Below are 14,284 nucleotides of genomic sequence, written 5' to 3' on the forward strand. Positions count from 1 at the left end.
ATGTTGTTCAGTCAAAGCAGAATACAAGTCTCTTACATGGGTACGTCCAGGTTTGCCACCACAATACTGGTGCTGCTAAGAGAACTAGGGCCCAGATGTACGACCAGCAATTCTGCGACTCGCAAATTGCGTCGCTATTGCAACTCGCAAAACTGGATGTACAACAGTGTGTTTAACACTGTTTGCGATTCCCAATGGGGTCGCAAATTATGAGGCTCATGAATATTAATGAGCCTTTCGCAATTTGTGAGCCCATTGGGAATGGCAGGCACTCCCAGGTATGGAGGCCTGCTGGGCTCAGCAGACCACCATGTCCGGGACTGCTTTTAAATGAAGCAGTTTTTTTGTTTTTTGTAATGGAGCCCATTTTCCCTAAAGGGAAAACGGGATGCATTAGAAAAAAAAAAAAGATGAAACGTTTTTGTTTACATTTTTTAAGGGGAGGCAGTGGTCCCTGGGACCATTGCCTGCCCTTAAAAAATATTTTCCCAATACTTTTGCAAAGGGGAAAGGGCCCCTTGGGGACCACTTCCCATTTGTGAATGCATTACCACCTATTCAAAGTAGGTGGTAATTTGCGACTGTTTTGCAACCGCAATTGCAGCGCAAAACTGTCAATGTTTGACTTGGCCCTTTTGGCAGGTTCACCCTGAAACTTTTGGCATTCTCCTAACCTGTTTCTGTAACCTGGTGTTGGTGATTTTAGGCCTCTGCGCACTTTTTCACTATGGTCCAGTGTAAAGTGTGCGCGCTCTCTGTGTATGTGTGGTGAGACTGGCCTGCCCTCCCATAGGAATGCATGGGGATATGTGTGTCCATGGTAGTTCCTGATATCTGGGGAGTGCAGGGACGAGTTTGGTATGTGCAAACTTGTGAGATTAAATGCTGCGCGATGGTGTGCGCAGATAAATTGTGGCTAGTGTAGAAGTGCCACTTTTAGAAGTTGGCATTTCTGTGTGCAGTGAATGGGAATTGACTGTCTGGCTTGTAAGTGACAGGGGCTGGCTGGTGTGCTTGGCTCCAGGAGCCAGGATGGGTCTGCCCGGTGGTGAATAGGGAGATCTGCATGTAGATGGGAGGGAGGAGTTGCACCTGGGACCTGAATAGGGCTGTGCCTTCCCTCCACAATGCTGGCTCCACCCCCTGTGGTGCGCCTGATGTCCCTAGCCTGTCCAGTGAAAGGGGGAGAGGGGCTGAGCAAAACAAAGTGCTCAGGAGTTCCCCCGAACCAATTGTAGCTGGTTCTCCCATTGTCTGCACCTTTTAGACAAAGGATTAGGTGTATAAAAGAGGGGCTGTGACCCCATGATTTCGTTCTTGTTTTTGATACCCGAAACTACCAGGGGCGTGCTGCATGCTGATAAATGACTCGCCGGTCATAGAGAACTATTAGAAGATCTTTCGGCCACAGAACCCTTTCGATTGAGATTTTCACTACGCATAGTATTTTTTGCGTAATTGCATTTCTTTATAGTCACGGAGCTCTAACTAATACAGTACATTACATTTGGTATAAATCTGGCGATAGTGATTGAATTAAGCCCACAGCACGGGCAATCATTTCTTTTTTCAAACTCTTTTAATATGGCGCCCATATTATCGGCTTGTCTGGCAAATAGCAAACACGATCACGGCCGTCTTCCATGTCTACCAATCCCATCCAGGGTTAACCACAACGGAGCTTTTAATGGCGTTCGCCTCAGTTATCGAGTGTGAGAAGACCGGGTGAGAGAGGGACTTCGAACACAATCGGGAAATCTTTGGTCACACAGGTATGAACGGCCCCGTTTTCAGAACGTGGCTTCACTTTAACTTTCAGCAGCCCGATTCTCGAGTTAGTGATCGCGTTTTTCGTCTTTTTTATAGATACTGAGCTCGGGTGAAGATAAGGTAAACCCCTTGCCTCCTTCATTTTATTTAAGCATGTCAGAGTTAGAATGGGATTTTCACAGTCCTAATGCACATTGTCTTTATTCTTACAGTGATTATATATATCTTTCACAGGTACGTTACCTTCCATCTTCCTAATAACCAAATTTTCAGACTGATAAGTTAATTACCATTCATAACCAACAAGGGTCATCTATTTATTCATTATTACTTGCAGAGACAGGACATTGAGTCCAGCAAGGCGACACGATTTTTTTGACACCTATCAATGCAAACACCAGGTACAATATTAACAAAGAAACTTAGTTTTTCAACCCCCCCTTGAACTACATTGAACCAAGACTCTTACACATCTTTCATATGTTTTATTTACAGACATTCCCCTGATGAAGGCACCGTCGTGGCGCCGAAATGCATAGGGCTCTTTATGTTAATGTTTTGTATATTATCTTATGTAAAAACATGAAGCCAAAGTACTGAAAGTGCAAATTATGTTATAATGGTTACAAAAATGATGAATTAAATCATATGTTTGTGTTATATTTATATAAGTGTTAGAAACACATGAACCACAGAAATCGAGTATAAAGAATAAGAATAAAAATAAGCACAAAGTGAAAAAGATTGTAAAGTATATTTAAAGCGCGGAGCGCCAAGTGAACAGTGCCCGGTTTAGATTGGCCCCAATACCAATCGTAACCTTCGGGACCCAGGGGAAGACATGCCTCCCTGGGCCGTGCCCTGCCCCTGGATCCCTGGAAGATTTTTATTGCTGAGGAGCTGGTTGCTCCATTTCTCTGCCACAGGACCTTTGCATCCTTTATTGCGCTCTGGGAGCACTTTTACTCTTAGATCTCCCCCAGGAGGAAGGACCGCGTCTGCTGGCCATGGCAGTGCTGGGCTGCAGCTGGTGGGAGAGAATCCAGACGTGGGGATCCCCCTCCTTACCGCTATTGAGAGCAGGTGCCCACCCTGCAGCCCGGCCGCCTATTTAATTGGTTATGTGCGCTGGTGCCCACCCCGCACTTTGTAAGTGGCTCGTGGTTAGGATCACAGCGGGTGCCCACCCCGCTCTGTTTAAATGCTGGAGGGAGCCTACCCCTCATTGCCGAGCCGGAGTTGTTGCTGCATCCGCGGCCCACCTGGTTGTGGGTGGGCCACCAGACAGAAGCGGAAGTGCTGCCGGACGCGAGGAGGGGGTGGGAGCCTGCCTGCAGGGCTCCTGTAGGCCGGGAGGAGCTGCACCATGCCCCGGAGAAGGAGAAGCGCAGCCGCAGCAGCGAAGCTCACCAGAGTGAGAGAGAGCCCCGCCCGCTGCACCCGAGGAAGGAGAGTGGCTCCTGTGAGTGGTTGGGTGCCCCGGAGAGACAAGGAGAGGAGTCGGGTGAGAGGTACTTGTGCGAGAAGGGCGCGAGGCACATTGTCGGGGCCTGCCCCCCCGCGCCGAGCAGAGAAGTGCCTACAAAAGACCCGGTGAGTCAGGGGCTCTTAAGGGTCAGTGCCTGATCGAGGCACAGTATGGTTGTGGCATGTAGAGCGGCCCCAGATGGCAGCGGGCCGCTCCAACTTCGTTGGCAAGTGTATTCCAAGCCCCTGATGTGACTGTACATAATGTAGTTTATGTTACAAGTTGAGGTGGAGTACCGTGATTACCAGTGGTTACTGGTTGTATGTTTATGACCTATGTTACTTTTACCAATTTCTGCTAAGTGCTGATGCTGACAGTGGCCCTGTCATTTGTAAATAATCCCTTGTAAATATTGCCCGTGCCAGTTGGCACAGTGTATGTTATGTGTTTACTATTCTAATGTGTTATGAGAATACAAATGCTATTTTTATATAACCTTGTGTGGAGTTCCTTTAGTAGTGTGCTGGGATGTGTGCATGCGCAAATGCTTTACACATTGCCTCCGGGATAAGCCTGCCTGCACGTGCCAAGCTACCAAGGTGGTGAGAAGGGGTTATCTTTGGCGTGTAACTCCCTTGCCCTGACTAGATTGATGGTTTCTGCCTGGCTTTGGCAAAAGCCTTAGCCAACCAGAAATCCCATTTCTAACAGTCATACATAAGGCTCAGAGTCACAATTAGGACGGGACGCCATTGAAACGCCACTTCCTAATTGCGAGTCGCAAACGCTGTTTAGCAAGTCGCAAATAAATTGCGACTCGCCAAATAGCATTTGTGCATGGGCCTTTAGAGGTTTTGCATGCTGGTTCGAAAAATAAAAAATTGAAGGGCTAACAGAATTACGTGCCTAATGATTATTAATTAGCCAGGTTTCGAATTGAGACTCCCACAAATTGGCTACCTTCACAATAATAGGGGCCCTTAACTGGATAGCAGATAACAATCCCAGTAAATGCATTTCAAAATGAATTTCTTTTATTTATTCAGCCAGAGTTTCTTTTAAAAAAAGTTTCTCCATTTTGGAAAAACTTCAGGGAGTGTTGGCCATGGTCCCCTAGACCACTGGCTTTCCATCTTGAAGTGGTTCTCAGGATGGCCACCATGATTCACAAAGGGCTCCAAAGGAGACCTATTTCAATTTACGAATTAGTTACCATCCCAACTTGGGAGTCGGCAACCTTTCTATGGTTTTTTTGTTGGAATTGAAGTCTCAAATCATTAAGATAGAGGGAACGCGGAAGAGATACTCATAGCACACCCCTTCCAAACTGCGATTCTATACCTATTTCGAAACCTATTTAACAATTTGAAAAAACGCTTAGGAATTGTTTAATGGGTTTAATACATTCCAAAAATGTTTTAGCAGTAGCAAACCCTCTTATTTAAAGAATAGGCGGGTCTGCAACCGTTAAAAAGATTAATACATCTGGCCCTGTATAATTTCCACGTAAGAAATTTAATATTCTGTGAAAAAGTGTAAAGACTTACGGCCTCATTCTGAGTGCAGCGCTGTAGGTATGCAGTGAACCCACCAAGGGAAATAAATACGGCACAGTTCTAGGATTTCCCCACGAGGAGTTATCCCCAGAATTGCGATGGTGCCAGTCCTATTGGGAAAAATGTGTTCTGACGTTTTTTGTGGCAGGGGCGGGCTCTTGGCTCATGGCTGCCCTGGTCCGGGAGCGTAGGTAGGGGGCCCCAGAAGAGGGGGTCCTGGCGGGGACCCCAAATCCCTGCCAGGGGCCACCACGCCAATATGTATCCATCCTCAGAGGATTAATATATTAAGGATATATATTGGCGTGGCGGCCACTGGGATTTGGCAGCCCTGTGCAGGTGCACTGCTTGCACATGCCTAAGGCTGCCCCAGTTTGTGGGCTTTACCATGACATGGTACTGCTTCCACACTCCTTCAACTGTTTACATTCCTTTAGCAGTATCTTGAGGAATCATCATGGCAACAGCCCCGTCAACGAGAGCACTTGCACCTGACTTTACAAGTGGGGGTAAAAGGCCGTTTGCTTTCGATTTTATTAGCATCGCAGCCCACAGAATGTGGCCTTTTTTAATATATTTTTTTAAAAATCACTTAAGTTGTCACAGGCAACATAAGGGTAGAAAGAAAGTAATGTAGTGACAAAGGGTATTTCCATGAGGGAATAGTGTATAGAGGCAGAAAGGATCTGCTATAATGATCATTCAGTATTTTCAATGTCCAGAACTTGTCCAGCAGCTGAGTAAAACAATTTTAAACTGTGAAACTTTGTGTGATTTTTTTTAGGGTCTGGATTAAACTATCTCCTATCGAAATATGTTACTTAAACATATCATATAAATTAAGGATTACTATATCAAACTAATTTAATAAGATTTATGTAAAACCATTGTTAATCTAGAAAAGTGGCTTGATTTTTTCTGACAGATACCTTCACATTTGTGTTATTTCCAGGAGGCCGCCATGCTAAGTTATCTAAAAGGTTCTGGTACAGGATTTTTCTTCCCCTTTTATTTTTTTTTATTCTTTAGTCACTTGGGGGCAGATGTATCAAGCGGTTTTTTTGTCACAAATGCTGCGATTCGCAAAATAGCAGCGTTCGCGACAAAAAAAACGGGAAATGCGATGTATGACGAAAATCGCATCACAAAATTAAGGAATCGCTAAATTTGCGATTCCTTAATTTTGCGCTACCATTTAAGGAATCGCAAAAAGCGATTCCTTAAATTGTATGTAAGAAACAATAAAGTTATGCGATTTCACACTAAGAAATCACAAATTACCACCAACTTGTAGTTGGTGGTAATTTGAGAATTCTTTTACAAATGCACTTTTTGGCATTTGTAAAGGTGCCATGTGGCGCTCATACATGTCCTTAGGGCAAGTATGTGCGCCATATGCGCACACATGTAAATTTCAGGGGTGCAGCAGGGTGTCCTTAGGACACCCCTGCACCCTTGAAATTATTCTCAATTTGCGATTAGCAAATTGTGAATCGCAAATTGAGACTACCTTCCCATTCTTTTTGGGCCTCCTGGCCCATAGAAATTATAAATCATATATAAAGCACCATATGAATTCTATACAGGGACATAATATGTCTGTTCCTTTTCCGTAATGCCCAAGAATAACCTACCCGGGGCACTTAATCTGCCAATACTTTGATAGCTGTGGCAAAAAGCAGTGGTGACAACATGCACCCATGTTGTGTCCCCCTTACTATCTTGTAGGACTATTTTGTCCCGTACGTACTCAAGCTTTAGTGTCAGTTTAAATTAAGGTTGTCCAGGTTTTAAATACAACCCCCAACTCAAACCCATCCATTACCTCGAATAGACATCTCCACAGAAGGGTGTCAAAAACGTTTTCAATATCAATGGAAAGCAATATTGCACTGGGATGAGATACTCCGATTACCCCCTTAACAAGGGATAGCTGTCTGTTACTTATCAAAGTGTATCTGTTTTAAATAAATCCACATTGATCTGGATTGACCAATTATTGCCTCGATGGTAGCAGTATCACTGCTTTGATCTTGCTAAATATTTTAGAACCTAGGTTACGCATCAGCACAGGATGGTATACTACTACCTCTTCTCCATCTCTGCTTCTCTTTAGGAGTGGGACTATATTGGTCTCTCTGGTAGAGACAAGAGTCTTTGCTGTTCTTTCAGCATGTTATAAATCTTAGCCAATATAGGTGCAAGTTGATCTTGGTACACCAAATAAAATTCGTCTGAAAGATGGCCCCTGCCCAGGGTTTTACTTTTGTCCATGCTATTATTGACATTATATCTTCAGATTCTGTTACGTCTCTACCTATTGCATCTGCTACTTCTGGACTAATTGATCAAAGTGCTGCTTCGTTCAAATAGCTGTAACTGTGTTTCTCAATATCAACGTGTTGCTACTTATACTTCTGAATAACTGATCATAAACTATGAACATTCTGTTTGACCTGAACTGGTGAGAACCAGCTCCGTCGTTCCATTGTGTTACAGATTAAGAATAAGAGAGAATTGCGACTCTGATCGCTGTGCTAGTGGTGCGGGGAGGTGGGGTCCAGGTTTCATGATATATGGGCCTGCCCCAGGGTCGGGTGCTATTGGGAGGGAGTGACCCAGATTATGGCTGCAGCCACGGGCCTTCAGGTTCCACTTGAACCAAGATGGCATATCCTGGGACTAACTGCTGGCCCAAATACCTGGGAATCTGGCTAATGCTGGCATCGGCAATAGCAAAGTGAAACATTGCTCAAGCATGGGGAGCAGTTGCCTCACCAAGGGTGAGAGATTAGGATCGTGTCAAGGACTGGTGCCAGCTGGCAGCAAAGGTGGTGTATCAAAGCAGGGGATGCCACAAAAATGGGAAAAGATGTGGGTCCACTGGGATAAATATAGACACAGCTAGGTACCATCTGGATACGGGTGTTATGAAGGGACCACTCCGTGTGGATGGGAAGGGGCAACAGGTGAAGAAATGTTTCACAGGAAAGAAACCTTCACAATGTAATGCATCCATGTACTTTATTAACCTTTTATACCTCCGTATCTGTATCAAATGGGTTTAGTGTGCCAAGCGACTGCTTGATAAAATGAGTTTAAAAAAAAGAAATAAGAGAGAAAACATAGAAGACACCTAACAGACTGAAAGCCACAATAAAGATACACTTGAAAGATATCGCACATACCTGATCAGAAAGCATCCTAATTTCCTGAAGGATGGAGGAAATGGGTCGGCTTCTCTCTCGACCACGGGTGAAAGGGACGATGCAGTAAGTACACATGTTGTCACAGCCTCGCATGATAGAGCTTTTGAAATAAATAATTTGGTTTGAAATCTAGTCCTGCCCCATACAAGACATACTTTATTGGTGTCAATCAGTCTGTTTCCAGAGCAAGAAGACATCTCACAACACCCGATACTGTGTAAAGCACATACTAACATTAACCAAGGTTGTGGGACGATGTTAGCACATACAGTCTGAATTAACACTTCAAACAGCACTGATTGCCTAATAAGTAACTAGCGACCAAATCATTCACAATATATACCCAAATCACTGCATAGCAGTATGTAGTAATCAAATACTTTATTTAGACAATCGAGGCTAGTAAAGTGTCAGGAGCAATACACAGCAATTAGAGATAAAAATCATGACATCATTATAATAGTATTACGTTAAAAGTTGATCAGCAAATAGCAACTACTCAATCATAATGATTTAAGCAGTTCATATAGAAAAATTGTTTAAAAACACATTTTGATAAAAGACATGGAATATTTAAAGAATCGTTTCTCAATCACATATAAAAATAAAGAGTTTTCACCCTTGCCAATGAAATACAGCGCATCGTATGATGGACATAGCTTGAATAGTCAGTTCACTTACCATGATGCAACCATATAATTTAAGCGTAGCGTTTATAGACTAACTGGCACATGCATCAACGTAATCTTTTGTGATTCCTAAATAGTGATTTTTAAGGAATCGATGTTTAGGAATCGCAAAAGCCTAAGCATGTAGGAATCGCTATAAAAATAGCGATTCCTAAACATTCCTTAATTGCTACTCGCAAATTGCTAGTCGCAATTAAGGAATGCTTTCCCATTCATTCCTATGGGCCCTTAGGAATGAATTGGAGATTGCATGAGCAATTTGTGAGTAGAAATTTCAAGGGTGTCAAAATGACACCCTGTTGCACCCCTGAAATTGATCTCTGCACATATGTTGCACACAAACACATGCCCTAAGGGCATGTGTGTGCGCAACATGAAACTTAAATGCACAAAAGTGCATTTTTCAAAGTTTTTGCAAATTACCATGAAGTTCAACTTCATGGTAATTTGCTACTCCTATTAGCGAAATCGCTAAATTTTTTAACTTTCATGCATTGCATTTAAGGAATCTCAATTTGGGATTCCTTAAATGCAATTGCAATTTAAGGAATCGCAATCTAGAGATTCCTTATACTGCGATTTTTGCATTTGGGATGATGCATCCCAAATGCAAAAATACCGGTGGAAAAGGGGCAGATTCTGAGAATCTGCCCGTTTGCGAACGGTTTTTGGTTTGATGCATGGGGCCCTAAGAGTAAAATCTACTGCAATAAAACCACGCGGCTCACCTAATTGTGTCAATTATCAGTATGAGATTACTAGTTATTCCTCACACCACAAGATGACTACCCTCCCATCACTCTCAAACAGCAGGGGTTTGAAGCACTGTAATCAAGTAACTACGATGGAAGTGAAATGGTTACATCAAGCATCAGAAAAGGCATTTTTGCAGACCTTATCACGCACAGGTATATTTCACTTATTCCACTGCAGACATCATTATTTTTGGTCATCAAATGACTGTGGCTGTCCAATCTGGCCGTTTTATTTTTTTCTTTACAAAAAACATACCATGACATACTTATCATTAATACCTAAGAACAATCTACCAGTTCATTATTCGGCACTTTGAACAATCTGCTTGGGTTTAAGCTTTTGCAATCTTAGGAAATAGAGGCATGGAGATTTTCAATGATGTACCCAATGTGGGTTTTTTCTCTGCCTTTGGTCAGAGGGAGAGTCGGATAAGGGGAATGCCAGACCAAAGGACCACAACCTTCACAAGGGCATAGGCATGCACATTCACGGACTAGTGGTGCACAATAGGACAGCAACAAACAATATTTCCGTTGACACATAGATAGGGTTAAGTTGCGTGGGTCAAGACCACCTTCTGGAACATTCTAGAACAACACCCATTACATACCCTTGTAACAAGAAACATACACAGCAACGAGGCCATGTTGATAGCTTTGATCACCACATATTTAATAACAGCAAGGCCTGAGTACTTGGGAAAAAAAGAAAAAAAATACTTCCCTATAACACCAGTTTCCCTATCCTGGATATTTTCATCAAGTTCACTGAGATCTCAATGGCATCTTTGATCTCACAAACACTAGCACTTCATGGAAAATGTCACATCAAGCCGAGTCCTGAAAAGTACTTGTACGCCCAAAGGTAATTTCTTGCAGCATACTTTGCACACTTTCCCCCCCCTTAAACCTTTTCTGCCACTACGTGAATCAGGGATGTGGTGAGAAAGGGCTAGGCTACCGTCCACAACTTAGTGAGTTAGGAGCTCATCCAATGCTCGCCTAGCATATACTATGTGAAGTTAAATACAAATGGGGAATACTATTTTTTCCCCATACCCTTACTGACCATACTCAATGCTTCAGAAATAGTCCAGTAGAATACGTACATATCTTCAAAGAATCATGAGCAATGGGGTTACAAAAAAAAGTTAATCAAAATCATATGACAAGTTATTGGAGGAGTCCGTGAGCTATCTCCTATAGATGTTGATTAGAGCTCCTTTAAAGATCTATCAAATCCGGATTAATCCTTCATAAATTCTTTTTTTAAGCTGTTGCACTAATTGACAGTTATACATTCTCGATTTGTGACTCCCCTGGCCTCCAATATCCCAGTTCTGAATGGGAGTTGTAAAGGGGGTATTTTGAAAACTGACACCCTTAACCATGCATGTCTTCTTATTAGGACACTAGTATTTATGCTCCTAGCAGCAGTGTTGGCTGCTTCTAATGCACACTTAATAGAGTTGTTGGTGATAAGTTTGCCTTCATTAACAATCTCTTGACCTCTTTTTCTTTGCTTCTCTGGGAGATATTGGGGAAGTCCCTCCATTTCGTCCCAGTGGGCAACTTTGATTATGCTAATGAGAACCGCCATGATGAAGACGAACTAAGCCATAAGATCAATGAGGTCAATAGTCTGATGTCAATAGAACTGATTCAAGAGCTGCATCTACAGGTGTCGAAGGGAAGAATTGAGAATTTACAGATATTCACCTTAATATAAATAAGATAGCCAATGGCATATTGCTTTATAAATTCAAGGATTTTTGCACCTTCCTCATGACAAAGTTGTACACCTGCTACGACGTCAGAGTTTTGGGTTCTGTCATGTGTATTCTATTGGAGCCTGCATGGAAAACGTCTATGAAAACTCCATGTTTTGGGGAGCGGGTAGCATTACATGCTCATTGCTATGAGGGGAAACTCTTGTTGCTTTGCATTGGGATATCACATTTTACCTATGTTGTCTAAATAAAGTTGTCCTGACTTCAAGTACGTGAGTGAGCACATTTTTCTTCAACACCCTTATTATTCTCCTGAGGATTTTGTCGTCTGACTAAATCAATCATAAGTATAGTGTGCGCATTACCTCAGCTGGATCTTGATTTAATTCCGAAGAAGTAAACCAATAATAAATTCTGAAAATATGGATAAAAGCGGTGTCAAAACAATGTATACCATGATCAAGATGGCTTTGCTTCCCAGATCATTTAAATTACATTTTGTACCAATTCTCAGCGTTGTTCCAACTTTATCTGCGGGCTTGTAGTGTGGCTATTACCATTATGCCTATAGACTGACTACTCTCAATAGGCTGCTATCAGCTTTTAGTGAAATTGTTACTATTCGAAATATAACATTCTGTGCATATGTAGAAACAGTGGTGTCCCATTGGGTATTTAACTATGAACCGTTTCAAATCAGATAGTGGTTTATTTTATTAGGGCATTTTCTGCTGGTGACTCAAACAAAGTTAATGAAATAGCCCTTCTATTCCTGTATTTATGTTTAATTCCTTGAGGTAATATTTAAATAACTAATCATTAGCTCTATCAAATGTGAAATACAGTAACCATATGTCTGCCACTGGCCACCGTTCTCTATGAAAACATGTATTTACCCTTTTCCCTCCCTGCAACTACTGAACGTGTTTCCCTCTTTTCCCAACCCACGCCTCCCATGTCCCTGCCTCAAAACACCTAAGGGAATCTTCCTCTCCATTCCGTGCCAAGTGGCTCCATTGAGGAACATTTTACTGATATTAACATTGTTTATTAACATGTCATGTTATATGTGAATTAGGACACTGTGCGGAGTTCAGTGTCTCCCCATGTCAAACTTGCAGTGCTAGTTAGAATCTACTGATCCACTGAAAACTCAGCCTCACCTAGCCCTGTGATTTTTTTTTATTGGAAACAAATACATTCTTCATCTTCACATCAAAATATAAGTTCAGCCAGACTTTTAGCTTGGATGAATCCGTAAACTTCATAATCACAGACTATGGCAAAAAATAGTTGCTTTTCTGGAAAATGCATTAGAAATCTAATCAAATTCGCCATTTCCTTGGCTGAGCGGTAAGGCAGCTTCGGTATAAAAGGTGTCAAGAGAAAATTGATGAGCTAAAATGCAATGCCAGGAACGTAAGTACTGGCTTATGGTTTAAAACATATTGCTTTATTCACTATGACTCAGTGGCCAATACGCCTCACATCTCGGTAGGAGCTGTCATCTGCACCCACTACTGGTTCGCCTGCAGCCACACACAGACACCACATGCACACACTAAAAATATCCCTCCACACCGTGCAGTGCATTCAAGGAACAGCTTATCAGTGTAATTGTACCATGGCTGTTAATGCAGAGACTCATGAAACATGCATGAGCCTTACAGTTCTAAGATGGAGTCAGCTTGTTTATCTTATTTCCTTAATCCCGGAGTACAGAATGAAACCCATATTTTTAAGCATGATGACTTGCCTAACTAGTATGACAAAAATTGCTGCCCGTGACATTTAAGGGTGGTATACTGGGCTATCCCCCATGGCACTTTCAAAAGTTAGAAAAGATGGAGGCTGAAATGTGAAAAATAAAAGGCGTTCTCATTCAGTTATCATTTAAAGAAACAACTACCTAATGTGCTTGTTTGTTATTTTGGTATTTTTTATAACACTCAAACAAGTTGTCCTTTGTACGTCCCAGGCCTTCTCAATAGCCAAAGCTAGATAACTAAGCAGCTCTTTTCATATACAACAAATTCTTAAACATAGATGGCTCACTTACACAAAAGCTGATGTAGTGTTGGAGGTCCTATGTACAGGCATAATGTCCGCATAGGTTTCATCCACCGAAAGCAGTACATTAGCAGCCTGCTGTCCAGATTCTGCCACAGTTAGGAGCCGGGGGAGATCACGATACGCATCTGGCCCGGCTACCACATCCACAATCTTCTCCCTCTCCAGGATTTCCTCCTTCAACCTCTCTGCCATGCATCCTATGTTTAAAGAAGATAAACAAATTATATATGTTATACTTATCAATGCTGAGAGATATCGTTCATCCAGATGAGAGGCCTTCAAACTGGCCAGTGGCGGCTGCTTGCATTTCAAAGTGGTGAGACGATCAGGCAAACGTTTCCATCTACTTTCAGGCACTTTTTGATACTGATGGAGCAAGGACTTGTGAAAAAGATACTTGCTTGTAGGCAATCCTCTCATGAAACCTCTAACCCCGTACTAAACTTGTATTGTGGAAATTAATATGCACACATTACATTTATGAGAAAACAAAGCTTGCCTATGTCTTTTACATAAATAACTAGAGTGTAATTCTAAAATGGCCGCTAACGCAAATCTTTAGTGCGCATGAGTCTACTGCATCTACGTAGTATGACATACTTTTTCTGGGAGGGAATTTTCTGCACTTGTGCAGTAGCTATTAAGATGGCCTCTTTGAAACTCACATGCTTACCACTTGCTTGCAGAAATATAAATTCAGCTATATTACTAATGCCAATCCAGGGAGAGCATTGATAAGTAAATGAGATTGGTGTAGAGATCGGTGGTATACAGTGAAACCATTTATTTTTGATTTTAACATTTGTCTTTTGACTCTTTCCATAGTGCTTATTATCGGCCTATCTACGTGATCCACAGTCTATTCCCTCTCATTCTACCACACATGCGCAGTACAATCAAGCTGGAAGACGCAATATCAACTTGAACATCGTCCAAGGTTGCAAAAGGATACTTTCCTGAGAACCGTAACGACAGTCCACTGAAATGAATGAGAACCTGCAGACTTCTATAATTGTGACAATTACAACGTGAAT

The 14,284-nt window shown here is 42.2% G+C and overlaps 1 protein-coding gene across 2 annotated transcripts in view; it reads right to left on the reverse strand.

The window, feature by feature from the left end:
* The window catches only part of CDK5RAP1 (CDK5RAP1 mitochondrial tRNA methylthiotransferase), a 206,771-nt gene that overhangs the window by 64,774 nt on the left and 127,713 nt on the right, over positions 1 to 14,284 (reverse strand). For both annotated transcript variants that reach the window (XM_086932386.1, XM_086932387.1), the window contains 2 exons: positions 13,237 to 13,447; positions 7,983 to 8,103 (listed from right to left, as the gene is read on the reverse strand). In XM_086932386.1, coding sequence (XP_086788512.1) covers positions 7,983 to 8,103; positions 13,237 to 13,447 — 332 coding nt within the window. The remainder of the gene's footprint in view (positions 1 to 7,982; positions 8,104 to 13,236; positions 13,448 to 14,284) is intronic.

Source organism: Lissotriton vulgaris, chromosome 7 (assembly GCF_964263255.1).
Source record: "Lissotriton vulgaris chromosome 7, aLisVul1.2, whole genome shotgun sequence".
Taxonomy (NCBI): domain Eukaryota; kingdom Metazoa; phylum Chordata; class Amphibia; order Caudata; family Salamandridae; genus Lissotriton; species Lissotriton vulgaris.